The following is a 26,978-nucleotide window of genomic DNA, read 5'->3' on the forward strand; positions in this document are numbered from 1 at the left end:
CAATTTTAAAATTTTCGCTCAATTTATTACATTTTTCATCGATCTCTCTCCTATTTTATACACATTTTCTCTCTTTTCTTTCTTATTTTACAACTCTCAATTTTTCTTTCCTTCTTCACCCATTTTATCTTTTTTCTCTTATACTTTACCAATTTCGTAGTATTAAAACTTCTGGCATCCACCATATACTCGAATCAAATAATTCAGCCAATTTATCAACTTAATGCGTAAGATCGAAGCATTATCATACTTGAGATGATGAGCGCCATACCTTAAACGATGAATAGTTTCTAAAATTAGAAAAGGCATACTCTTGTGAGGCTGATGGTGAATAAAATTATTATTAATACTATTAGGGGTGAGTAAAAAACAAAACCGACATTTTAAAATTCGGTTCGGTTTTTTCTATTTTTCGGTTCAGTTCGGTTTTAACAATGAAAAATTTTCATTTTTTCAGTTCGGTTCGGTTCGGGCGAAATAAAAAACCACAAAACTGAAAAAACAAATTATATTTAAAATATTATATATATAGGGTAGTGTTATAATATATTTTATATAATATGTATTATATTTATATATTCTATTAATTATATATATATAGGGTCTTGTTAGGTTGAGATTTTTTAGCTTAATTGAGAATTGAGATGCATTTTCAGCCACTCATTTTGAAATGTCAACTACAAGTAGATTATATCAACTAAGGGTATTATCGTCATTTCATTTCAATAGCCAGAATATCAAATGTCAACAACTCGTATTAAAATGTCAACAACTAAAAAATTTTTTTTTTTTTATTTTTTTTAATTTTCACGCGATGTCAACTACGATGTGTAGCCTGCACATCAAATGTCAATAGCCCTGCACATCAAATGTCAATAGCCTGCACATCAAATGTCAACAGCTTATAGTTGACATTATATGTGTATAGGTGATATGAATCATATATGTAGTTGACATTATATATGTGCAGTTGACATGAATTGTATATGTAGTTGACATTATATGTGTGTAGTTGACATGAATTGTATATGTAGTTGACAAAAAAAATAAAAAAAATAAAAAAATAAAAAATCGAAAAAAAATTTTATTTTTTTTAAAAAAATAAAAAAATATTTATTAAATAAAATGTATGATGAAATTACCATTCTGCCCTTTCCCAATTAATTAATCTAAAAATATTTTCCATGTGGTAAATTCTGGACCACTCATTTAATAAAAATGAGTGGCTAATAATGCATCTCAATTCTCAATTAGGCTAAAAAATCTCAATTGATCACAACCCTATATATATATATATATATATATATATATTAATTTCGGTTTTTTTTTCTTCTGGTTTTTCGGTTATTTCATACATTTCGATTTTTTTCGGTTTAGTTCAGTTTTTGAAGTTCGGTTTTCGGTTTTTCGGGGTCGGTTTAAAATCAAGCAAAAAAAATTATAAGAAACAAAACGAGCTAGACAAATTAAGAGATGAGATTGTTACTCCAAACATACACGGATAAAATGGTGATTTATTCTAATATTCAATTCTATCTTATGAATTATGGGACTATAAAATTAATTCATGATGCTAGACTCAAAGCTCAACTATTATTTGCACATGACATCTATTATCAAATTATCTTTTGAATAATTCTAATTGATAATACATTACCACAGCGATCCATCTGATTTAATATTAGTATTTCTCTCAATTTCTTTCTCCCAAAATCTTCAATGGTAAAAGACGTCCAATTTACTCCCAATTCAATCTCTTGCCTCTAGATCTCTCTACTTTTCTCCCCCACAGAACGTGCTCTTCCTCAATTATATTCCAGATCGTAGTTTCCCTCTCTCCTATAACTATTCTTCTTTTTATTCAAAGCAACTCCCCCACCACTTCCATAGAAATCGCAACTACCTATACACACATATACATAAACTTAAATAATTCCACGTTTCATCAAATCTTTGTTTTCGCTCAAATCCATCTCCACATTGAAAGAATTTTGCTTTTGTAAGCTGAAAATATGAATAAACCACGCCAAGTTTAGTGGATAAAAATTCGAACATTTGATTCGCATCAAATGCCATATACCTTAATTCACAACTAGAAACGATATGATGAATACGATTAATAACCTTTTTACTATCAATCACAATTCACAAGTCACAAAACTAATTCAAAACAGAATTAAGTAGTAATTGGCAATAATCAAAGCAATAATGATGAATACAATTATATATACAACGCGAAACTATTGATATAATTTGATACAGATGCGCATTTTCATGTGAAGATAGCCAAGGGCTATAGAGACTTAATACACATTAGTTTCTAAAATAAGATGATTCCATTCCATTACTTGTAGTCACCATGTCTCTTCCTCTATGTTTGTCTACAGCAGAGCACAACATGCGAACACACACCCCACCTCGGATTCCCTGCGTCCGAGCGGCGGCACGTCTGCCTCATCACTTCACCGGTGGCGTTGGCACATCTCACAGACAGTTGATGACCTCACATTGGCATAGGTGCAATGTTCACAAGACCAATGGCCGGAATCGTCTATGTTTCTAGAACTGCTTGATCTAGATGATGTACTTCCCTTGCCCTTGCTGCTTCTTCCTTTGCCACTTCCGCCTCCCGCAGCCTGGGAGCTGCCTGCCCGACTGCTCACAGTGTGAGAGTCCACGTCGGATAGACCGTTCTCCAAAGCTCGGACGAGGTTCTCAAAGTAATTCTTGGTTACACTGCAGCATTAGAATTTAGGTAGTCATATAACTGCATTTTAGCAGAAACAAAGGCCTCTTTTCTATGAAGCTTAACTCATTATCTAAAACAATGCTACAATTATGGGGCTAAACTCAACAAATTTAAACTTCCTGATTAAATATTGGTCAGATTTACCGGATTGTAGAATTAACATCCAATCATTTTATGGGAGTCACAGGTGGAAAAAGATTTTCTCCATCTCGAGATTTTTCTGCCATTTCCAGTTTGAAATAAAGCTTATAAACAGATCCTCATCATTTCTCTACCCTAAACCCGAGATTAATTGTTCAGCGTAAGCTTTAAACCTGAACTACTACTGTCTACGAGTCAGACTAACTGTACTATCTAATAGTACTAGATACTAATTGTTACCATAAGCTGTACTCGGATTCTCAAGTAGCAGCAATAGGATTCCCTCATCACCAAAAAGACGATTGTCATAAACCAATAGCAGCTGGGAGATAGTACAAATTATCTAACTATAGGTAAAAACTTGATTTAACAGCAATTCATGAGACACAAGCAAGCACTATAAACAGGTAATATAAATGGGTTGAGCACTATGTGGCATAACCCGGTGGCAGTAAATTATGGTTAAATGGAGGGGAGGGGTTGGAGGAAGGGAAGTAGGCTGTTCTTTGTTTTCTTATTACGCTGACAAGGTCGAATCAAGGAAATACTAGGAAGGCCCCAAGCATGATACAATTTGAATTAGCAATACACATGATGATGCAGACCAAATAGGAAGTAGACAAGAGAAATAAACGGTGTAAGGAAATCACCTAGTCAATCCAGCCAACTTTGTTTTAAATTCATTGAACTCCTGTGAAGGACCTTCAGAATTGAGGTAGACCTGAAATTCCTTCTCCGCACACTGATGAAGCCGTTCCAAACCAGACTCCGCCTCACCTTAAGGAACCCAGAAATAAATGTCACAGAGGCACATGAAGAACATGCAAAAAAAAGGGTTCCTGATTCGCATACCTTGTAGATACTCAAAGAACTGCTTCCTAGCAAGTTCCTGCTCGTTTAAATAAAATCCATATGCATAGGTCCATTTTAGGACTCTCCTACATTCAACAATCTGCAGTATGCAAAAAAGCAAGCACTTAAAGAGAAGAAATATCTTCCTTACATGAAAGATTATATGTGTGTTCTACACAAACACTTTTTTACCCCCGTCCAACCAATTCTAAATAAGGAAACTCTATTTATATCTCTAATGAGTGGGTCCCATTCTCCACTAACAATACTCCAATAACTTTTTCTTGGTATCTCTCTCTTCATTTACCAATTACGCATTAAAACAAGTGTCATTCCAAAATTAGTCTACTTTTTGGGGATGGAAGGAGTAATATATTGAGACTGAACTAATGAAACTAGACCTGCTATTACTTAGAAACACAAAAAATACGAGGAGCATCAATGTGCACTGTTAACCCATAAAGGTCACAAAAAAATGCTTAGCTTCTGTAAACAAGAAGTCATAAGTGGGCAAATCTCAGACTATAAAAGTCAAGGATGTGACTGTTGTGCTGTTAGTTAATTGCAATACTAATTCATGAGATACAAAGCATGATTTGACAACAGCACTGCTGTGCTAGATACATCAAATTTTATCTTTCTCAACTCTCAAGTCCAGCGCACATATAGTACTTTCTAGGCTTCTAAATACATGCAAAATGTAAATTCCAAAATACGCCTTAAAGAAAGCAGTAGCAATACTGAAACTTTAACCTGCTGCCAAGCCTCTATAATGAACTTAAGCTGGGACTCAGGCTGGCGTTGTTTATCACTTAGCTTCTCTAGCTGCACAATACAGTTTCAAGATTTTAATGATTAAAGTATATGCTTAGGGCCCAAAACATAAAACCGAGAGTTTCCTTACATGTACTGTTTGCATCTGATGTAGATTCTCAATTGCTCGTTGCCTAGACTGCAGAAAGGAAAATTATGACTTAAGTCGTGCAAAAGAAATAGAAAAATGAAACCCACACAAATTCAAGTAAAGCCCCAAAAATTCATTGATAAAGTAATAAAAACCTGAACAGACATTACAGATATTAATTAACACCTACCGATTGGTTTGTAGCCCATCTTTCATAATAATGTGTATATCTTTCTAAGGAATTTTTAGCCATCTCTCTCCGTTTTTCAGCTTCATCATACTGTGACAATAGGCCCAGTTAATTGGATAATGTATAGGCTTTTATATTCCAGTGATAATTCAAAGCAGATAACCTTACCACTCCTCCTTGCTTGGCTACTTCATAACGGTTGCATGCATAGAAACCACCAGTCCTTTCTCCATGTTCTGACCATGCACCAAGGCATAACCTACAAGTATATCAATCAAACTGAGATGACTACAGCCACAGTGGTTTCGATTTTTTATCACTCAAAAAAAGGGTGCTTGGGAAGAAGACATAGACAACTAAATGGGCGACAAAATCATAAGTATGTGCATGATGCATATGCAACTAGAAGGCAGAAGATGCAGAAACATAAAAAAAATTTACACAAATAAATACTGTAGCTCAAAATGGGAAGAGGACATACCAACAAAACTCAAATTTACATGGTGGTGTGCATGTAATATGCATGCACCCTTGATTCTTCTCAATCGGCCGCTTGCACTTGGGACAAGGTTTAGAATTAGCCAATATCCTGTGATAAAATCATATGCATGAGAGATGTAAAACTTGGACTATGTATGTACAGGAGAAAAACACCTCATCAACAATATACTCCCTCCGCCCCAAAAGAATATGCACTTTGGGTTCGGCATATGTTTTAATGCAAAATTGGTAAAGTAAGAGAGAGGTAGAGAGAACAAGTAATTAAAGTATTGTTAGTGGAGAATGGGTCCCATCTCATTAGAGAGAAAAGTGTTTGGGACGGAGAGAGTACTAGTTAGATCGATATATACTGATTAAGTTTAGATGACATGAACATGAGGGGTATCAACTCCTAGCAAAACCAGCATACCAATTCATATTCTCAGACTCAGCACTATTCTTCATTATCCACTTGGACACAGTTCCACAATCAACTGGGCGATGGGCTTCCTCAACACACTGCAAGGGTACACAAGTACCTTTTAGAATTTATGATTTAATAATAATTCTCTTTTTAACAGAAGCAAAATCTAAGAGAGAAGAAAATTGATAAAGAATGTGATGAAACTCACATTCCAGCAAAAACTGTGCGCGCAATGGCAAGTGACATCAAAGTTTCCACCACCAACAGTAAAATCCACAGCATAATCACAACCTGGTGCTGGGCACCACTTTGTCTGTCAGCAAAAACAATAGAAATAAGCTAAAAAAAAGGTAAAAGGCACGTGGATAGTGCTTTGACCTAGACCATGCCAATTAAATGTCTCAGACTTTAGTTCATGTTAAGACAAAGGATACCGGCAACACAAGAGGGATGTTTTTCAAAAGTGATAAAATATAATGGAAAAAAGACAATCATGAGACATTCATGTTAAGAACTTGAGATTTCGTAAACAACTATGCTTCTTTTGAAAGGAGATCATCTTATAAATGTTCATATGCTCTTGTACCTTTCTATTATCTTCAATAAATGATCTCAAAAAGTAGCGAATATATTTCTTTTCATCATCTTTAGAAGCCAACTCATTCACCATATCATGGCCAACAGCTGCACTACAAGTTGGATCAGGACACCGCAAATTCAAACATCCAGGTCCATCATTAATGGATGTTCTAATATACCCTGTGCCACAAAATAAAGTATTATTTAGATATCCAGAATCATATATCTTCAAGGTAGAGGAGGGGACTCTTTCAACATATGGGTCCATTAATGGCCCTTAGAATCCACCAGCCTCTCACCCAGTGCCCAATTGTAGCAAACAAAATAACATAGTAACTTTTAGGAAGTGAGTGGATAAAACCTTGCCAACACAAAATGCAAAAGGGATGGCCACAGGCGACAGCTCTCATTCTATCACGTGGATAATTTTCAAAGCAAATCCCACAAGTTAGCTGCAGAAAGACAGAAATTAATTGGAGAAATATGTCATAAGAAGAAACTCAAATGATATATAGTACTATAGTTTTTTCACTATTTTTTCATTTCAAAGATAACATAATAGACTTCCATATATTATGGTCACCTCTAGATCATCAGGAAGGGGAGTGCCACTCTCCAACAAACCAACAGTTTTGCGGACCTTTTCTTCATCTGCAAACCATTCATCATTCACTTTACTAACACTCCTGTGTGTCAAGAAGTATACAGAAATCGCTCAGATGGTAAAAAAGCAATCTTCATAAATAATCTTTAAGCTCATCCATTAGTTCAGTAAGATTAAACAACATAGAAAGCTTCCACGAAACAGCCAGTATTTCTTAACATAAAAGGAGCAACTAAAAGTAAAAGGCCATGAACCATTTAGCCATATTGATTTGTGCATTATTAGCCTTTGAAATGACACGCTGAAGATGGTATACAATGCCAGGAAAAACAGCTATTCAGAAACAAATTACCAGTTATAATGGCGGAGCAAAATGCTAGCAGCAACCCTTGATATCGAGAGGACGGTGGAAATCTGGGTGATACTTTCTTCTTGGCGTTGCCGTATATCATCTTCATTTAAAATGATGAAATTCTGAAAAAAAAAGAGTGAAAACCATTTGAATCCATTAGTATTAACTTAAATAGCACAAATTCGAATGAAGAAGATATATAAAACACTAAAAAGCATTGTGAGTTACAATTCTATAGGGGCACATCATTGGGACTGCAAACCAACGACTTTGACCAAAACAATAGCAAAACTAGCAGCTCAAATTTGATCCATAAGAACAAGAACATAAGACAAATCAAACATCAAAGCAAACTTGCAACGCCCCTAATAGTCACCAGAGAAATCGAACATTCATTAGCTTAACCCTAAACATCAACCATAAACCCACAAAAGAAGATGCTCTCCAATTACTGAAATCAACAACCCTGCGCATTACTAATATCATTTAAATGTTAAAAAGAACAAAAATTGGGAGAAAATATATACCCATAAAACCCACCATTCCCAAATTGAACTGGAAGAAAATAGCATTTTTGCCTAAACCCAGCCTAGCAGCAGATTTGATTGCATAACGACCTACCTTAAACATGAATCTTTTTCCGGATACAAGTATCCGATTTAGAATAAAATTGCGTTAAATAAGGGAAAAGTTGAAAATAACCTGTGACCTATGATAGTATATCGGTTGAGAGGAGGATAGATCATCGAAATCGTCTGAGTCGTGGTCCATCAAGCCGTCGTAGCTTACAACGGCGCTGTCCGGGTCGGAATCTTCGTCTCCATCTCCACCGCCGTCGTAGAAGTCCTCGTCGTCGCACGAATCTTCCATCATCGCCGCTGCCATCTCATCATCAGAATCCATTCCTATATTTTTCCCCCTTATAAATTATACCTATACGCGCAAATTTACAATGATAATCGGCCAAAATTAGCTCAATTTGTCTGTATTTATTTGTAGAGAGAGATAGAAGGGGTGTTTTGTCTGTGTGTGTGAGAGAGAAGGAGATGGAGATGGAGATGAAAAGGAAATGATATGGTGAATGGTGGAGGAGATTCCTTGCTTTTTTGTGCAATTGAAGAGGAAAAGGGATGGTGCGATCATGTGTGCGCAAGGTACAATCTAACGATGACGGACATCCTTTTATGCCCCAAAGTCCTGTTTGGCGACTAATATTATGTTTCCAATTTGGAATTTGGTTTTCTAAAAAAGGGAAAGTGGAAGTTGGTGGGGGCATGTTGCGATCGTCGGTGGGGATGTCAATTAGGGCATCTTAGTAGATTTCGGCCCAATTCTACTCGTGCGAGCTAATTGAGTTGTGATTTTATCAGATTATAAATATTCAATTCAATTTTAACCCTAAATATTCATATTTTGATCTAGACCATAAAATTAGAATGTAGTTAAAATCCCAATACATTAGTCATATTTATAGAATAAAAAACATGTAATTATGAAAATTTTGAGATATTATATATTTAGTTATAAATAAATACTAATTTAAAATTTATATAAATAAAATTAAAATCAAACACATATTTTGAAAAATTTTAAAATATATTTTTAAAAATGAGGATATTTTCAATTTATTTATTTATTATTATATTAATAAAAATATAACCTCTGTATATAAAATAAAATTGTCCATATATACATTTTAACTAAATGAATTAGATTGATTCATTTATCATCTGGTCATGATAAATGAATTTTAAGTAAACATCATTATAAATAGTTATATTTAACACAAACATCTTCTAACTGATCAAAAATTTATAGTCCAACTTAATAAAAAATTGATTGCATTATGGTGAAGAATGACTAAATTTACTATTTCCAAAAGGGCAACAACCACTGGAAAAATTCCTCTTATAGTAACTAAGTAACTCTAAAATGCCGTCTCCTTCCTTGAACAGCTGCATTCTATTTGGAAAGCACCTCACTCCACGAGAGCAACTGCACTGCAACTTCAGGGACGACGAAGGGCCACTATGTGGACGTCGTGTTCATGTTTCTCCCGGTTCTCCAGATGCTATAAACGAGCAGCAGAGGAACTGTAAGGCTGTAGAGTGGGAAATGGATGACCGGGTTCATCTCGTATGCTTTCACCAGAGCTTCACAGTTCTGCAACGTTGTATAAGTAACATAATTTGCCATACGAAAAAAAAACATACAGATATCAAAACAACGTAACTCGATAAGGTTAATCAGCAAGGCCAGTTTTGCAGGAAAAAAGTTCGATTAATGCAGATATCACAAATCAGGAAACAAGCACTATAGTTATCTTGAAAAAGATTGAGCATGTAAAGGAATGAAACGTGACAAGAACGGAGCATATGCTAACGAGTAGAACATAAGGTTCGATCAAACTGGAATGGTGATAAAGTACATCACAGCAACGCAGTTTTGCAGGAAAAAGTTCGATCATTGCAAGTATCACACAACAGGAAACGAGCAATTTAGCTATCTCGATAAAGATTGAGCATGGAACCGAGCATATGCTAACAAACATAGCGTACCTTGAAATGCTTCCAAAATATAGCCAAAGAGACCACAAGGAATAGTCTCCTAATCCAACGCCTCTTGGGTTCTGTTGACTTGTTGCCACTGTTATTTTGTGATGCATATTTTTTGTTTCGATTATCTGAGCCATCCTTCTTTTTACTCGAAATAGAGAGAAGATAATCGCGATGTACACTACTTTCAGTAGCCAACAGCGTGATCGTCACTAATGCTGGCAAAACTACAAAAATGAGATGTGGAAGAACCACCACCATCACATCGGGAGATCCAAGAAAATCCATCTTTTCCAGAAAACTGAATCTTGACACAACCCAACCTCTGTAAGTCATGAATGCTCGTTCTCCTTCTTCGCTAAGAGCTTGTCCATAAAGCCAAGGGCATAATGCAAGGTAAAGCAAGTAGCCAATCATGCAGAACGAGACTGCGGGAATGCTATATAGTTCTGTAGATATCCAGAGAAGGCCGTTTATGAAGCTTTTGTTGGTTCTGAAATTTATGTATGTAAAGTGCCTTCTCGAAAAGAAAAGGAGCGCTCTTGGAATTAGAAGAGCTGAAAGGGCAAAAGAGTAAATACCCCAGAGTATCGGATGGTATAACGAGTCCCATTGACAACCCAACACAAAGAACTCTGCCCAGCCCCATTTAAACTGGGAAGGGACACCAGTTACTGAGAATGGCCTAAGTTCAGTGGTTGTCGTCCTACCCTTGAAATCAGTTGCCTCTATTTGAAGCACGTATCTGTCGGGAGAAGGGTCCTCGAATGCTTGAACATGCCATGGGGCAACATAAAGGTCACCACGGGACCCATCAAGTAGTTTCATTGGCGTATCCAACACCACAATAAGACTTCCGGAGCTAGAGTCGTATACCTTAGCTTCAACTGATATAATTGGAGAAGCAGAAAACACCAGAGCTCTGATGTGTCCATAGGTAGATGGGTCACATTTATAGTTTGACGATGAAGAGAAACGTGAGTCCAGAGGATACGTTGGCAATATGATAGTTTTCTTGGCTCCTGATGTGAAGTTGACATCAACAAATGACATATGGCCTCTATCAATAGCTAAAACTCGCATGGCTCGACTCCTCCTCCAGTCACCTATTTCCCATTCCCAGAATCCGTCACTTCTTGTATCAGTATCGCGACAACTAGAGGCATTCTCTGAAGCTAATCGGTGGCCATTTAACTGGAGCAACTGTTTGGAATGTTGAGCACGGCCACTTGAGTGATGATGCCGCTTTAGATTCTTTCCAAATTTTATGTGCAAATGCCCACATATGTAGGCAGCTAAAGAGCGATCTATAAATATATCCTTCAAGGTCTTTCCAGTCTTCGAGGCAGCCGAAAATGAAAGGGTGAAATGACCAAATGATACCTTGGTGACCGGTTGAGCAGAACGAGAATCCCACTGTAAGAGTTCAGAATTTATTTCTGCCAACAGCTCATCTGTAGGGTGACCAAACAGGTTGGTGGGGCCTCGTAATCCAGAATCCATCGTGCTGTCAATCCCAACGAAAAGAACTTTCCTTTTGCTGGTCTGCACAGAGGCATCAATTTCACTCAAGGATGATAACATTTTGGAATAAATTATGCAATTTTTCTTTAACACTCATCCAACTAAAAAGCTAAAGAGAATAATCTACATTTTGTAACGGGATCGCATTTCCTACACAAAATAAATAAAAACCAACCAACCTGAATGGTGATGCTGTTGACCTTCCCGCCTCTTTGTTGCTGCGAACTGATGCTGTATCTCGAGAAAAAATCAAGGGATCCGCCAGTGGCAGGAACACCAAAATTATCATGGTTCCCTCGAATATCATAAAAGGCTCTCTGGCCAAGTCCACTTCTGTCGACAACATCCTGCATCACTTTCTGGTACTCAATCCATTCCTCTTCGTCTTGTTTCATTGTCAACATATCCTTGCTTTTACCATCTGTTGGAGGCAGAGAAGTAAAAATATCCATTTAAACTGAACTATCAGATATCGAAGCTATACAGCTTGGAATGAACATGTTTAGACACCAACAAGTTCCTTTAATCATACAAGTCTAAAATGTACGCGCATTTCATGGTTTCCTATACACACACCTTATAACTATCAATGCATGCATATACATATAAATCACCCTCTTATATTCCCCTAAGGGAAGGGCGCATAAATATATTTTCCTAAAGGTGTTACTTTGAGTAATATGATAGATTGATAAAACATACTCCATGATTGAGCATTTGAAGGATAATATGATGTCCAAACAAGTTCAAAATTAATCCATCAAAGTTAATGGTAGATTTTTCCATCCATACTATCACTCAAAGTAACGCTCCCAGAGGGTTGGTTGATCATATCGACCGATTTAGCATAGTCCATAAAACCAAACTACACATGAAATCCTCAAACAGTCACACCTCCAAAAGCCCACCCATCCAAATAAACTGAGCCAAAAATAAAACAAGAAATCAAATCCCAGAAACAATCACAAAATTGCACATTTCGAGACCCATCAATTTCAAAACCACCCATCCAAATAAACAATCCCAAAAAGGTTACTATTAGTGATGGCCGTTACAAATCACCCAAAGACAGCTCTATCTGCAATAAATGTTTCTCTCAAACATATTCCAAAACATCTTACAATAAATGAAGCTCAACAACACATGAAATCCTCAAACCGACTGAGCTAAAACAAAACAAGAAACCAAATCCCAGAAACCATCACAATAATAACAATAACATGAGAAAAAGAGGTAAGATCTTTAACACGTAACAACATCCCAAAATTGCACATTACAAGACCCATCAATTCAAACAGCCCCAAAACGAAAAAAAGGACAAAAAATTGAGAAAATCAAAGAGTGGAGAAGGGACCAGTGAGATCCCCAGTGAGGAGGACGAGAGAAGGCTTGATGAAGGAGAGGGCGGGCCCCACGAAATCGATGAAATCCTGAGCCCGGTGAGGGTGGTGCACGCTGAAGTGGAGATCCGACAGCTGCACCACCCACACCAGATCATCCGGAGACCCTTCCGCGTCTATCACTCGCCGCTTGGCTCCGTCTCCGGAGGCGATCGCCGATGGAATTGCGAAGAAGAGAAGCAGAAATACGGCGATGATCACACTCGCATTTGCCATTTCTTTTTCTTCCTTCTCCCTCTTGCTCTTCTTGCATATGTTGGGAAATTTTTGGGTTAATTAATTGGTTTCATGATCAACTCTTACTAGTTACTAATATGAGAATTTGTGTCTATTGGTATTATTTTTTATTCATATTTTCACATAAATATACTTCTAGGAAAGTGGGTGAGTGGAAATACAATACTACATTGAAAAGGGGTTTTTCTTAAAAGTATTTTTCTTGGCATAATAAGGGCATATGCTTTAATTTAAACTTGAAACTATTTAATTCGGAAAAAATGTTAAAAACTATTTACAAAATTGACATAAATTGACGGGTAAAAATTTCAGAGAAAAAGGATCGCGTTTAACGAACCTCATATCACACACACACACACACACACACACACACACACACACTCGAATGCTGTAAGGATTTTCGAACATCTCATCATTGGGCCGCTTTTTGCTGGTGGGTTTCCGATTTAAAGCTCTAATTTGTTTTTACTCAACAATCTTATCTTATCCAAAAAGATGAGATTTTTATGCTTGATGTAACTGCAGCAGCTGCCGATTAATGTATTTTGTTCTTCTTCGTGTATTCGATAGTTAAGAAGCCGATTACATCTGCGGATTATATGGATTCGTTTGCTGTCAATTGTTTTGCAGATAATTATAACTTCTATATCTGTTTCTGTGATGATGAACATTCTTAAGATTGAGGGTTTTTCTTGCCATCTCAATAAATATACTTTATTTATTTAATTTTTAAAGAAAATATGGATGATGGGTGCAAAAATTAAAGCTCTGGTGTAAATATTGAAAGAATAGAAATGAATTGAAGTACATTATTTCAGCTTGAAGTTTGGGCATATCTCATTGTTTCTGTTTAGACTATTTTTGTGTGGAAATGATGGTACATTTAGGCTCTGGTGTATGTCTTGTTATTTTCTCATAAGTTTTCCTAAATTTGGTGTGATCAAACTTTTTGATCCTCTGACCTCTAGAGAGCTTCTAGATTAGATATCTATATATCGTATCTTAGTTTTGAAACTGAAAGCGCGATGATCTTTTCATGTCATGCTGTTGTATACCTGGTGTGTTAGGGTTCTTGATGTCGAATGTCGGGTTTAGAATCTATTTCAGTTTGGGAGTTGAAATCTAAACAGATAAAATCTTAGCTTTTGGCCATTCGGGGATTTAAGGATGCATATTAGCTTCAACGATCTGTATGTGATATTTAAGGATGCTCATAAACTCGGTGATTCTTATAACATTGTGCTTCTAGGTTTTGCATTCTTATGGTCTCTACTTGTTTCTTAGTGTATGCTTTGTTGCAGTTGATGACCAGCCGAATGGATATGATATTGTTGCAGTCCATGTCCCTCGTTAACAAAAGATGCGTGCTTCCCAGGCATAGTTGTGGCTTTCAGAATCTTATCGATTCACAAAACTTATCAAGACAAACTCAAAAACTTGATTCAGCTTGTAGAAACAGGTGTGTTTCTTCTTAGCTTCGATCGTGTGTAATTTGCATGTTCTCTTTCTTCTGTATATTTCCCTTTTGTATTGTCGGGTTGAGTTGGGAATTTTTGCTATACATTTCCTTGGCTCATTTTCTGCCAAGTTACGTGTACCCCGAGTGGATTTCAATGCCATTTGTTTTAATTCTGAAACAGTTCCCTGTCGAGTAGACGAGGATGTGGGGTAGCATTTGCATTGAACACTGATGGATTCACAGCCAACAACGACAACAGAGACAACTCTGCTCTTGGCGAAACTCGTTTGGGGAGGATAGTTAGTGCAGGTGGAAGGGAGTTACTGAGTAAACTGAACTCTGCTAGGAAAAACTTCCCCATGAAGGTTTTTCTCCTGCTCTTTGGCTTCTACACGGCTAATGCTCTTGCAACAATCCTTGGCCAGACAGGTGACTGGGATGTGCTCGTAGCTGGAGTAGTAGTAGCTGCAATCGAGGGAATTGGAATGCTCATGTACAAAAAGCCCATGACAACAGGGAGACTGCAGTCTCTAGTGGTATTGATCAACTATTGGAAAGCCGGTATTTGCTTAGGCTTATTCGTTGATGCTTTTAAGCTAGGTAGTTAAGTTTCTTCCTCTTTGAAAACGAGGTATTGTGTATAAATTCTTTAGGAAATGCATATTCATAGGCTTCTGTAACATTCAAGCTACCATATTGCCATAATCAGAATGTTGAGATTGTTTTTTTCTGGTAAAGAATGCAGTCAGTTTCTACATTACAGTGAGAGGGTCAAACGAGAAAACGATGATCGGTAAACGTTGGAAAAATCACTTCGTTTTTTTTATTACTTTGACAGGACTAAATTCAACCGGAGTTCCCAAAATTCATAGCCATAATATGGCTATTGATGAACTCCAGCCCTAATGCCCTATTGTAATCTGCTTGGTTCAAGCAGCAAACCTACAACGAAAACGACATATGTGGAGGATCGATATATGTATACATATATGATCTGATAAGAGGAACACATTTCTGGTGCAAGAAAAACTCTTGCAGAAGAAGCTCACTTCATGTGTCGTTCCACACTGTTAAAGTCGAGGCTCCTTGATTCTCGGGCGAGTTGTTCGCCCTTGCACTGGCGGAGCCAGTTGGGACAGCAGTTGGGATCCAGTTAGTGGAAGTCGAGCCTTGATCATAGAGATTATTGGTTGCCTTTGCAAGATTTGATGACGATTGCTGAGAGTGGTAGTAGAGGTTTCTTGCCTGCTGATATGCATCTGCTGATCCAAACATGCTCTCATAATCAAGACTCTGGTCCCCATCTTGAACAACCATAGCCCCCATCGTTGGCACCATGCTCCCGTCAGCACCTCCGCTGTTACCATACACAGCGCTGTTAGAACCTGAGCTGTGCTCAATGTTGGAGGAATCTAGCCCCATTATATTGTGCAGGGAAGACGGCTGCAAGAAATTCTGCGGGTTAATCCCCAATTGAAGCTGATGGTTGATCTCGTTGTAGGCTTGACCAACGTAAGGATCGTGCTCCTGCTTGCACCACAGCATCTGATGACCGTAAGGGTACATGCTCAACGGCTGAGCCTGCTGGAACGCCACAGTCGGCCATCCATGAGCGTTGCTGCTGCTGCTCCCGAACCCGCTCATCTGCCCCTCAGTGAGGTGCAGGCTCAAGTTCGCCTCGCTGGCACGGTGCAGGTCCTGAGCCATTTCTGCGTTCTCAGCGTCCTTGAGGCGCTTCGCTGCGCCTCGGATAGGATGAGTGCTGCTCTCGAGTATGCTCTTCACGTCGTACCGGTTTATTTCAAAGTTTGTGACCGCGTTCAGGCCGCGGAATTTGATCGCCGCGATGTCGTACGCCTCTGCAGCTTCCTCCTCCGTGCCTTCCCAAATGTGAAGAAATCAACATTGTTAGTAATTTCACAACAAAATCAGACAAACTTTTTGTGAAAGATTGCTTACTGAAAGTGCCCAAGTAGAGATCTTTGTTGCCTGCAACTCTGCCTATTCTTGCTTGCCATCTCCCATGCTGATGATGTCTGCTTGATTATGATACATTTTTCAAATGCATCATAGTTTAATATAAGTAAAAAATAAATGCATAATACAAAATTAGACAATCTCGAAATTTAATTTTTAGTGTTCCTATTTTAGTACCTTGTAACTCCTCTATAAATGGATGCACCACGAGAGAATCCACTGCTTTTTCTGAAAATTATAAGCAAATTTTTTAAAACATGGTAACAAAATTATCTTCAATAATTTTTTTAAACTTTTATATTTACTCAGTTTTACCTTCTAATTGATGCCACAAATTCCTGCCTTGTCATATTCTTCATGTCCTCAATTTCCTTCTCATAGTTACTAATCTGAAACCATGAGAAAATTTCACATAAATTGTAAGAAAATTAATTAATCTGTTATATAAATGAAATTAAATTTGCTGACAGGAAAATTTGTAGTAGTGGTAGTGCCCCAGTATTTAAGTGCTGCTAAATCATAAGCTCTAGCAGCTTTATCTTCCTTATCATAACCTCCTGCAATAACATACAGTATTACAACATTTACATAATTTAAATTGTAAAATAGTTGAGAAAAAAGAAAAAAAATGAAAAAAAGGAGAGAATTTATTTACCTAAGTAGACTGCATGCAGTGTATGATTTAGTGATGACCCCAATAGAGAGACAAGGAAACAAGGGTTAAAATCAAGAAATCTCGTGAAAATAGAAAGTTTATTTTTAGGTAATAATGGCAGACAGTTGTTCTCTCTCATACCTTGCCTTCCTTTCCGGCTTTGTCCCTCTCTTCTGCAACTATTATCCCACAAATGTGCTTCATATCTCCCTGTCCATCTATGCCTGCAAACAAACCCCCAAAACCCTCGTTATGGTCTCGTACCGTTCATTGGATCCAGACGGATAAATTTGCCTTTTTAGGGGATATATTTTTTCATATGTTTCGTTGTAGTGATAGAGGCTTTTGCACAAAAAATCAGACAAAAAAAAAACTTTTAAACTCGGTCGGAGCTTAAGCCCCGTTCTTGGTTCTATGTGTGTCCGCCATTGAGTATCATAGTATATCCATAAATTCAAAAACATAAAATATCATGTGTATATATGCAAGGAAATGCAATGCACATCGCATGCAGTAATGTATATTTCATCAGATGTAGCATCTACGATTTGGTGATCGTTATGTGCTATGAGACGGTAGTGTGAGTAATTACTCCACTAAACACGAGATATTACGTTTATGTGCTGATCTAGTGGTTGTGTGGTTGTCGAGACTAGTTGAGTCAACTCGTCGCACAATCTTCATAATTATTCGTTCGTTCAAACATACAAAATCTTAATTATAACAAAGTAAAGATTAACAAAACACGAGAAATTATGTGTGTGTTGATCTAGCAGTAGTGTGGTTTCGTCTCGCCACGTCACACAATCTTTATAATTATTTCTTCATTCAAACACACGCACACAGACAAAATATAAATTATTACAGAGTGGAGATTGATTAACTAACCTCGTCACACCTCGGTAGATCGAAGTTCTTTGTCCAAATGTGTCAATAGATCTCCTAGGCACAGGCTCAATGGCGGCGCCTCCCTCGGCAGCCGCATTTCCCAGTTTGTTATCAGATGGGAGAGGTGAGCTGGATTGGGAGCCTGTGCTCATCGAAAGCGACAGCGTCTGTGCGGCAGCTGCTGGCGCCGCCGCCTCGCTACTCTCTGCCGCATGCGGCGGCGCAGGGCTGTTTGTGAGCCAGTTTGTGATCATGGGCAGACCATTGTTTGAAGCTGAGGCCTCAGAATCTTGATACATAGTGAGCTGATATTTGTGTTCTTGGTGATTCACACCAAGAAAATTTTCTAGTTTTGGCCTGTTTTCATCCTCAAGATTCTGGCTGCTGCATGAGAATGTGTTCATGTTCATATCATTCATGTTCCAATCTGCAAAATGAAAAAAATTAATACATCCCATTTGCAAATATAGGCATACATAGACTTGTATATGCATGATTGAAGTTATATGCTAGTATAAAGGAAAAATAAAATAACCACTTGCAAAATTGAACTAATATGTCATGGATATGCATGAAACGAAAAAAGATTGAATTTTTATGATTTCTGGGGGGAAAGGTACTAATTCTGAGAGTTAAGAGTAAGGGTTAGTGTATGCAAAATGAAAGAAATGATTTTTTTAGATATCTCATTTGCAAATATAGGCCTAGATATACATAAGAAAAAAAGATCGAATTTTTATGCATGAAATGAAAAAAAGATTGAATTTTTATGAAAAAGGGTACAAACCTTGAGAGTGAGGGTTTCCATTGAAAGCTTCAAGAATGCCAAAGTGTGGAGCAGGTAGGTTTAGAGAGGGAATGGCAGAATCAAAGCATGATTCATTAGAAATCTGTGTGTTTGAGATTTCATCTGAGTTGAAACCTAAGCTTTGATGATTAGGGTGTTGCTGATCTTGGAGTTCTTGAGGAGAGAGAGAGAATCCCAACCAATTATTCATTGAAGACATGATTTCTCCTCTCTTTGGAAAAAGGGATAGTTTTTATGAATATAGGAAGATGATGAGAGCTAGAAATAGTTCATGCATCAAGGTGAGATGGGGGAAAATGAAGGGTTTTGAGTGATTTGGAGGAAGTGAAGAAGAAGAAGAGGAAAAAGCTCCCAATAAAAATATGGAAGGGAGAAAAAATAATTTTCTCCAATGCAAAGTGGAGATATATATGCTCATTCTCACACACAGACACGCACTGGAGATTTCTATGCATACACACACACTCTCACACACAGTGGAGATTTCTATGCTCCTCTCTCTCTCTCTCATAAATGGGAAGGAAAGAGAATGACAGAAAAGCCTAACTGATCTCTGGAAATGACGAAACAATGGATACATTAGATAGGGATAGACTTGTGCTTTCACAGACACACACACATGTGTGTGTATGTGGTGATTAAATAATTAATTGTAGTGCTGATAATGTGTAGCAGTAGAAGAAGGTTTGACTGGTATACCATAAATAATCCTTGCTGACACAAGTTAGTACAAGATCTTCTATTATAATTTTTTAATTGTCTTCTCTTTTTGTTTTGTGTATAAAGTTTTTTTATTTATTAATATATTGGGTACGGTATTGATAATTGTGGAATAGAATGAATTTGAAGTGATTCATTTTAACCAACCTTTTTAAATTCTGATTTAGGAGCATGCACCATTAGTTAATGTAACGTTGAACTTCTTATTAGGGTTTGTGAGTCACTAAATATAGGATTTACCGACTGGCGACCAGTCCGTGGATAGTCAATTTGAAAAAATTATCGACCGATAAGATATCGGTAAATTTCTACCGTCAACGACATGGCTTATCCTTCGATGATCTTGATTACCGACGAATTTTCATGGATTATTGAAGAAATCTTTTTTGTAGCGAGGTGCAGACTTTGCTAGTGTAGATTTAAATATTGTGTTAGTACTATTTTAAAGCTAATTCACTTAATAAAAATACTTGCTAGCAGATAAAATGGTCCTCTGACGGACACAGTGAGTTTTGATCCAAATTATGAAAAATGCATTATTAATTTATGAATGACAAGATAAATGCGTATTGGAAATTTAATACGTGCAATCAATCAATATGCCTAAAAGGCTGTATCAAATGATAATTAAAACAAATATTTATTATTGTCGTTGGTAATAAATGGTATTAATGTTATTCACATTCATAAATCTTTTTTTTTTGTTTTAATTTTGCATCATTGATTAATGGAGTACAAATTATACCGTTATGTTCATATACAACACATCAATTAATTAACTACTATTCATTTAACCAATAACTGAATTTCCCTCCGAATTTTTTTGTGTTGTTGAAAATATTGGTATAACATTCCCATTTGGGAATATACTCTATAGCACACACAAGCAGATTTTGTGTCACTGTATCAATTTTATGTCTACTTGAACTTTTTTTGAAATTTTATAGGATCGGTTATCATTTTTATGTAATTATATAAAATTAATATTACGAGACTAAATCCGAAGATTACTGGTCCTATGGAGTCGATCCAAGAATAGACCATCTAGATCTCTAAATGAACTAAAATATCTAAAAAAATAAAATAAAAAATGAATTAATAGGGAAATTGGGAGCCACTAGTTGAACTTATCTTGATTTAGATTACTATTTTTAAGGTACTAACACACATAGGGGTTGTAACCCAATAGCTTGTGATTTCGTAATCTTCAAACTGTCTACCACTCTCTTTCAACAATTTTAATTTTACCCATATAATATAATTTTGCTATTCAAAACATCGAAATTTGAATTTCGAAGAATCTCATAATAGTAATATATTAACCTCGATTAAAAGAAAACTCCTACAACGATCAAAGAGAAATTGAAAATCACACTATTAATTAAAAAAGTACTACATGCTGTTTATTATATAATTATGAAGTTACAAATTATATGTATAGTGTATGTTGTTTTCGCTGCCTATCTATCTCACTATGACATAAATTTTAGAGATAGATATAGGGAAATTAAATTATTGAAATGTATAATGATCCCAGGTTATAATAAGATCTGATTTTGGTATAGTTACTCGGATAAATGTACATAGTGATTAATGCCTAGTTTCACACAGTCTGTCACTCTCAGAAATCTGCAAATCTTAATCTCGAAACCTATCCCAGCTCTACGTGAGTCTGTTAAAAAATTTAGTCGATGACATGGATAATTTCGTAAATTAAAAACTACAGTATATTGAACAGAGAGATTTAATGATGTTTCAGATTATTAAAAAAATCATTTTGAGTGGAACATTACAATAAAAATGTATTACTCTTTTAAATGAGACGAAGGAAGTATAATCTTAATTATATTTACTTCTTAAATAAGCATATCAACACACTACAAACCAGAAAATTTTAAATATAGGGAACTGCCAGGAAAAAGATTTCAAACTGCTAGGAAAAAATATCTGCCTACCTACGTGTCATCATATAAATAACTAACGTTATTTTTTTACTAACGTTATATTCATGTGTATATGATTTGCGGTTGTTATATTGGATATAATTTCACCAAAAATTCATCAAGAGATAGTTATAAACAAATTAGAAATTCATGATGGCCGGCGACCTTCGAAAATCCATAATTTTTTTTACTTCAATGCATTTAATTTAATTTAAGTTTAACAATTCAACAACCAAAAACAAAATGCGAACACTATTGTTTTATGATAGATTAAAGATAGAGGATTTAAAGTTCCAATTTTCTTAGTTTTCTCCATTGTACAAGTATCTTTTGAGTGGTGTACATAGATGATTAGCTACTAAACAATATACTTTCAATATAATCCAGCTTCCCTATACATAATGAAGGATTCATTATAATTAATTATTTTTTAAAAATATTTTATATGTATGTACCCCTATGAGATGACACTAACCCTTGTCTTGCGGGGATCTTGGCATTATTAATTTTTTCACATTCTATTCATAGGGACAGACTGCATAAATTTATCTTTACGCCCTATGCACCCTAATTCCAAATAGAATTTCACAAATTCTCTAGATGAAAAGAATCATTTGTCTATGGTGTCTGTTGTTATTTGTTGAGAGAGATTCCTCAATCTAACATCATGTTTCATTTTCTTTATACAATAAAGCATTTATTGCGTTACACATTAATATTTGAAGGTAAGTTTGAATGTTTGAAAATCAAATTTAGATTATGTAAACCTAATCAATAAATTAAGGAGTTTGGAGACGGTATAGTTCCGATTAAAGAACTTCTAACATAGTTACTGTCCACTGAGTTAAATACTAATCGTTGACTGAATTAATTTCATATGAATAAATTAAATAAAAAGAAATTCACATGTTTAAAGTCACTTATAGGAATATTCTAGGGCGGGGGAAAAATATCGAAAAAATGATATATCGCTCGTATCGTATTGAAAAATATCAAAAAATTATCGAATTTTCGATATATCATAATTTTCGATACAATATGATACCGTATCGTAAGTTTTCGATACGATAACGATATGAATTTCCTTATATCGCGATATATCGTTTTATATCAAATATACGATATATATAGATATTTTCGATATATCGTTTTATATCGAATATACGATATATATCGTATATATCGAAACATATTGAAATTCAATAATATTAAAATTTAAAATTATAAATATATATAAATTCATTTAATTGTACTTGGTTGTGTTGTATTTTGATTATGGAGATAAGAACACTATTAATTTTACTGTGTTGACGTTTTATTAATTTTTGTGTGAATTTTAAGTTTTGAAATTATAATTTTCAATATACAGGTATTCGATACGATATCGATATTTCGATATATCGTACAGAAATTCGATATATCGATATATCGAAATTTTCGATATGATAACGATATGAAATTCTTTCATATCGATATTTTTGATATGATATACGATACAACGTTTTCGATACGATATCTCGTATCTACCCACCCCTAGAATATTTTGTGTTCTTCGTATTGTTTAGTGTTAAATTTCTTCTGCCAAGTGCAGTCTCAAGCAGAGTACATACTTTTTTCCAATCAAATAAACAAAAGAATTATGAAAAGTGCATTTTTAGCTCGTTTGGAGTACTTGTTGTAAGAATGCGACTCCCATCATCCCATGATATATAGTTATAAATCTGACTAAATTATGGAAAAAAGAGAGCTAAATAACAAAATTTAAAGTGGCCATCAATCGTCATCACGATGAAATCACATTTAACAAATATTAGTAATAAATTTTAATTGAGAATATTAAACTACACTCGAGTGTAATCTATAATCTTATTTATATTTGATTCATTATATTCTAAACTGTTATTGAATGCACGTCAGACCTATACTATTTGCTGATTTAACAAATATTAGTAATAAATTTTAATTGAGAATATTAAACTACAATGAGTGTAATCTATAATCTTATTTATATTTGTTCATTATATGCTAAACTGTTATTGAATGCAGATCAGACATATACTATTCGCGTGTAACATCATTTTCCCAGGCCAAATTCCAGGTACCCAGGACCCATAGGGCATACGTTAGACCAGACCCAAATGCGGAGCAAGCTGGGTCATAGCCCCATGGCTCCGTGCACACCAACAGTAGACAATCCGCGGTTTGAATCCCTGAAACGCGATGCCCTTTGTCGCGGGCTAGCCAAATTCCAAAACCATTTACTATATTTCACACCAAGATTCAAACGAGTCCAACACAATTATACTCAAACATCGAAAATGAACCATTAATTGTATGTATTTTTTTCTTCATAAAAAGGTCATAATCTCCATGGACAAACTCAACCAGAATCCCCAAAATTCAAAGCCAGACACATATTTCCCACTGGCTATTGATAAACCCTAGTCGAAAACAGATTTTCAAACATAAATCCATCGAAAAATCAATAGAAACCCTAAAATTAACTAACAAAAACAACCATAAAATAATAAAATGATCAAGTTAGACAATTTTGTATACATATCCCTCAACCCCCTCCCCCAATTCCCAATCTATGTATCATTCCACACCGTAAACGTCGAAGCTCCATGCCCCGCCGCCGCCATATTACTCCCCCTCGCCGGAACCGCCGTCGGAATCCAATTCGCCGCTGTGCCTTGATTCACACCACTCGATTGCTGATTCTGGTAATAGAAATTCATCTCCTCATAATCCAGATTCTTCGAATTCCCCAATTCGTGCCCAAGAAATCCATTCTGATTTCCATCAACAATCACAGTTCCCCCCATCACCGCCGTAGAACCATTCCCGTAAACGACGCCGTTTGCTCCTTCAATGGATGAAGAATCCAATCCCATCATGTTGTGGAGAACCGAATTCGGCTGGAGAAAATTGTGGGTGAGGTGGTGGTGGTGGTTGATCTCGTTGTAAACATCAACGTCGTGCTCCGGCTTGCACCAGAGCCGTTGATGGGCGGCGCCGTAGGGGTAGATCAACGGCTGGGGCTGCTGGAAGGCGATTGTGGGCCATGGTGTGGTTGTGGCGGCGTAGCTCTCGGCGAGGTGCGACTCGTTCGCTCGCTGAAGGGTGAGAGCCATCTCGGCCTTCTCCGCGTCTTTGAGCCGCTTGGCCGCGCCGCCGATGGGGAGAGTGGTGCTCTCTAGAATGCTCTTGACGTCGTAACGGTTTATTTCGAAGTTAGTAACGGCGTTTAGGCCGCGGAATTTGATCGCCGCAGTGTCGTAGGCCTCTGCAGCCTCTTCCTCCGTACCTATATGCAACAAACTAAGTAATTAAATGATTTTTTTTTAAAAAGGAAAACGTTACATTTTTTATGAAAAAAACGAAAATTAAAAGTGAAATTTTTTTTCTGAGACAAGTAGATACTTACTGAAAGTTCCTAAGTAGAGGTCTTTGTTTCCAGCTACTCTTCCAATTCTAGCTTGCCATCTCCCATGTTGGTGGTGTCTGAGACCATATATCTATAGTTAGTTTACGCGACAGGGTACGATATAGGGCTCAATCTTGACCGGGAAAATCTTGAAAATATTATTTGGGAGTTGATTATACCTTGTAACACCTCTATACATGGATGCACCTCTGGAGAAACCACTGCTTTTTCTGGAGAAATTAAATGTGAATTATTGATATGCATCCAATTGTGTTTGGAAATTAGAAAATTACTTAGGTAATTTATAAGGTTTTTACCTTCTCAATGATGCTACATACTCTTGCCTTGTCATATGCTTCATATCCTCTATCTCTTTCTCATAGTTACTCATCTAAATAACATCACAAAACTCATAAATTTTGTTACTCAACTTATATATACTTAGATACCGAATTTAAATTTAGACAATGAAGATAAAATTACTCACTGGAAAATTTGTAGTTGTGGTGGTTCCCCAATATTTCAGTGCAGCTAAATCATAAGCTCGAGCTGCCTTATCTTCCTTATCATAACCTCCTAAAATAATAAAATATTATCATTATTCAATCTGTTATATTTCAAAATTATTAGTAGATTATTACTATTACAAAGGCCAGACTTACCCAAGTAGACTGCAGAAGCATTTCCAAAGCAATTCAAACCCCAATAAGAAGACAAACAAAGAGTTAAAATCAATATATCTTGAAAAATTAAAGATTTCAATAATAATGGCAGACAGCTTCTCCTTCATACCTTGCCTTCCTTTACGAGTCTGTCCCTCTCTTCTGCAACTGTTATCCCACAAATGCGCCTCATATCTCCCTGTCCATCTATGCCTACAAAAACAATCAATTTCTTTGAAAAATAAAAAAACCAAATACAAGAAGACACCAAATACAAACCTCGTTACTCCTCGGTAAATAGAAGTCCTTTGTCCGAATGTGTCAATGGACTTTCTCGGCACTGATTCTGTTGCAACAGCTGCAGAGGAAGAAGCAGCAGTATGACCCTCAGTTGCTAATTTGGTGTCGGAAGGTAGATGTGTGGTTGATTGAGAGATTGAGAGAGAGAGTGATTGAGCTGAGGCGGCGGAGGAAGGCGGCGCCGCCTTGGTCTCGCCTGCATGAGGCGCCGTGGGGTTGTTTCTGAGCCATTTTGTGATCATGGAAAGGCCAATTGTGCTGGTGGTGGTGCTTGGATTTGGATTTGAAGTGGCTTCATTTTCTTGGTAGATATTGTAACTGTTTTCTTGATGAACACCAAAGAAATTCTCTAGCTTTGGGCGGTTTTGATCCTCTAGATTCTGGCTGCTGCATGAGTATGTGTTTATGCTCATATTCCAATCTGAAAAAAAAATTGTAAAAGGAATCAGTAATAAAAAAAATATGTATGAATTAATGGGAAAGACTTGATTTTTGTGTGACCTTGATTGGGATTGTTTCTGTTGAAAGCTTCCATGATGCCAAAAGGGGGGGCAGGGAGATTCAGAGAGGGGATGGGGGAATCTGAGGTGAGGTGATGATCAAAGCAAGATTCCTCAGAAATTTGTGTGGTTGAGATTTCATCTGAGTTGAAATTAGTTATGTGTGAGGTCTGTGGGTGTTGTTGATGATCTTGGAGCTCTTGAGGAGATAGAGAGAAGCCTAGCCAGTTCATGGAAGCCATCTTTTTTAAAATATAAGGGTTTTCTTTTTGTTTTTAAGCTAGAAAAAGGAAATGGTGGTAAAAAATTCAAGGGTTTGTGGAGATTTGGAGAAAGAGTTGATGAAGAGGAAGGATATGACCAAAAAATGACAGAAAAAAATTCCTTTGTTCCAAAGCAAAGTGGGGACATATACACATATATATATGCACAGTCTCAAATACACATGCACACACAGTGGAGATTTCTATGCCCTCTCTCTCATAAATGGGCTGCACTGTAATTGAAGGGCAGGCTGAAGAATGACAGAAATGCCTGGGTGTTTCTGGAATTTAAGGTGGAGTGGATAGGATTGAGGAGGGGTATGATTGTCTTTTCATGAGGGATGAAAGCTGGCTACAGTGAAAGTTAAACAAGTGGTGAAAA

At 36.4% G+C, this 26,978-nt stretch overlaps 5 protein-coding genes across 8 annotated transcripts; 1 reads left to right on the top strand and 4 right to left on the bottom strand.

Moving 5' to 3' along the window:
* Positions 1-2,206: 2,206 nt before the first annotated feature.
* Positions 2,207-8,444, bottom strand: LOC121752903 (probable E3 ubiquitin-protein ligase ARI8). Of its 3 annotated transcripts, none has more exons than XM_042147996.1 (15): positions 7,978-8,444; positions 7,276-7,397; positions 6,903-7,005; positions 6,681-6,771; positions 6,327-6,499; positions 5,949-6,053; positions 5,747-5,835; positions 5,318-5,425; positions 5,005-5,095; positions 4,837-4,926; positions 4,647-4,694; positions 4,496-4,567; positions 3,743-3,842; positions 3,541-3,667; positions 2,207-2,736 (listed from the first exon to the last, which is right to left on the bottom strand). In XM_042147996.1, the coding sequence occupies exons 1-15, from the start codon at positions 8,176-8,178 to the stop codon at positions 2,463-2,465; spliced, it is 1,794 nt and encodes a 597-aa protein (XP_042003930.1). In that variant the 5' UTR covers positions 8,179-8,444; the 3' UTR covers positions 2,207-2,462. The 3 variants fall into 3 exon arrangements, with proteins under 3 accessions (XP_042003930.1, XP_042003932.1, XP_042003931.1); XM_042147998.1 differs by having other exon boundaries at positions 6,903-6,970; positions 7,985-8,123; XM_042147997.1 differs by having other exon boundaries at positions 6,903-6,970; positions 7,978-8,116.
* A 595-nt stretch (positions 8,445-9,039) lies between these two features.
* LOC121751995 (putative metallophosphoesterase At3g03305) lies at positions 9,040-13,124 on the bottom strand. Its single transcript, XM_042146850.1, has 4 exons — positions 12,709-13,124; positions 11,534-11,775; positions 9,834-11,375; positions 9,040-9,438 (listed from the first exon to the last, which is right to left on the bottom strand). Exons 1-4 carry the CDS (start codon positions 12,968-12,970, stop codon positions 9,304-9,306), a joined length of 2,181 nt encoding a protein of 726 aa, XP_042002784.1. The 5' UTR covers positions 12,971-13,124; the 3' UTR covers positions 9,040-9,303.
* A 147-nt stretch (positions 13,125-13,271) lies between these two features.
* On the top strand, positions 13,272-15,187 carry LOC121751996 (ycf20-like protein). Of its 2 annotated transcripts, none has more exons than XM_042146851.1 (3): positions 13,272-13,424; positions 14,293-14,450; positions 14,632-15,187. In XM_042146851.1, exons 2-3 carry the CDS (start codon positions 14,296-14,298, stop codon positions 15,056-15,058), a joined length of 582 nt encoding a protein of 193 aa, XP_042002785.1. In that variant the 5' UTR covers positions 13,272-13,424; positions 14,293-14,295; the 3' UTR covers positions 15,059-15,187. The 2 variants fall into 2 exon arrangements, with proteins under 2 accessions (XP_042002785.1, XP_042002786.1); XM_042146852.1 differs by having other exon boundaries at positions 13,321-13,424; positions 14,276-14,450.
* Positions 15,188-15,275: 88 nt separating this feature from the next.
* On the bottom strand, positions 15,276-18,977 carry LOC121751751 (AP2-like ethylene-responsive transcription factor BBM). The gene is made up of 9 exons (XM_042146543.1): positions 18,758-18,977; positions 17,971-18,397; positions 17,224-17,306; positions 17,083-17,091; positions 16,896-16,984; positions 16,743-16,816; positions 16,605-16,655; positions 16,410-16,486; positions 15,276-16,330 (listed from the first exon to the last, which is right to left on the bottom strand). The coding sequence occupies exons 1-9, from the start codon at positions 18,975-18,977 to the stop codon at positions 15,501-15,503; spliced, it is 1,860 nt and encodes a 619-aa protein (XP_042002477.1). The 3' UTR covers positions 15,276-15,500.
* A 5,055-nt stretch (positions 18,978-24,032) lies between these two features.
* On the bottom strand, positions 24,033-26,575 carry LOC121751469 (AP2-like ethylene-responsive transcription factor AIL1). Its single transcript, XM_042146218.1, has 9 exons — positions 26,335-26,575; positions 25,813-26,254; positions 25,664-25,746; positions 25,534-25,542; positions 25,359-25,447; positions 25,189-25,262; positions 25,051-25,101; positions 24,872-24,948; positions 24,033-24,751 (listed from the first exon to the last, which is right to left on the bottom strand). The coding sequence occupies exons 1-9, from the start codon at positions 26,573-26,575 to the stop codon at positions 24,033-24,035; spliced, it is 1,785 nt and encodes a 594-aa protein (XP_042002152.1).
* Between the last annotated feature and the right edge of the window lie 403 nt (positions 26,576-26,978).

The sequence above is a fragment of the Salvia splendens genome, chromosome 10, assembly GCF_004379255.2.
Source record: "Salvia splendens isolate huo1 chromosome 10, SspV2, whole genome shotgun sequence".
Taxonomy (NCBI): Eukaryota; Viridiplantae; Streptophyta; class Magnoliopsida; order Lamiales; family Lamiaceae; genus Salvia; species Salvia splendens.

Coding starts and splice junctions, on each gene's coding strand:
- LOC121752903 (XM_042147996.1), bottom strand. CDS start 8,178: ATGGATTCTGATGATGAGATGGCAGCGGCGATGATGGAAGATTCGTGC. Junction 7,398..7,977: donor TATACTATCATAGGTCACAG/GTTATTTTCAAC, acceptor TTTTTTTTTCAG/AATTTCATCATTTTAAATGA. Junction 7,006..7,275: donor TTGCTCCGCCATTATAACTG/GTAATTTGTTTC, acceptor CTTGACACACAG/GAGTGTTAGTAAAGTGAATG.
- LOC121751995 (XM_042146850.1), bottom strand. CDS start 12,970: ATGGCAAATGCGAGTGTGATCATCGCCGTATTTCTGCTTCTCTTCTTC. Junction 11,776..12,708: donor CCTCACTGGGGATCTCACTG/GTCCCTTCTCCA, acceptor TGCCTCCAACAG/ATGGTAAAAGCAAGGATATG. Junction 9,439..9,833: donor TATTTTGGAAGCATTTCAAG/GTACGCTATGTT, acceptor ACAACGTTGCAG/AACTGTGAAGCTCTGGTGAA.
- LOC121751996 (XM_042146851.1), top strand. CDS start 14,296: ATGACCAGCCGAATGGATATGATATTGTTGCAGTCCATGTCCCTCGTT. Junction 14,451..14,631: donor GATTCAGCTTGTAGAAACAG/GTGTGTTTCTTC, acceptor ATTCTGAAACAG/TTCCCTGTCGAGTAGACGAG.
- LOC121751751 (XM_042146543.1), bottom strand. CDS start 18,977: ATGTCTTCAATGAATAATTGGTTGGGATTCTCTCTCTCTCCTCAAGAA. Junction 16,817..16,895: donor CCACTACTACAAATTTTCCT/GTCAGCAAATTT, acceptor TCATGGTTTCAG/ATTAGTAACTATGAGAAGGA. Junction 16,656..16,742: donor TTTGTGGCATCAATTAGAAG/GTAAAACTGAGT, acceptor TATAATTTTCAG/AAAAAGCAGTGGATTCTCTC.
- LOC121751469 (XM_042146218.1), bottom strand. CDS start 26,575: ATGGCTTCCATGAACTGGCTAGGCTTCTCTCTATCTCCTCAAGAGCTC. Junction 25,263..25,358: donor CCACAACTACAAATTTTCCA/GTGAGTAATTTT, acceptor GATGTTATTTAG/ATGAGTAACTATGAGAAAGA. Junction 25,102..25,188: donor TATGTAGCATCATTGAGAAG/GTAAAAACCTTA, acceptor TAATTTCTCCAG/AAAAAGCAGTGGTTTCTCCA.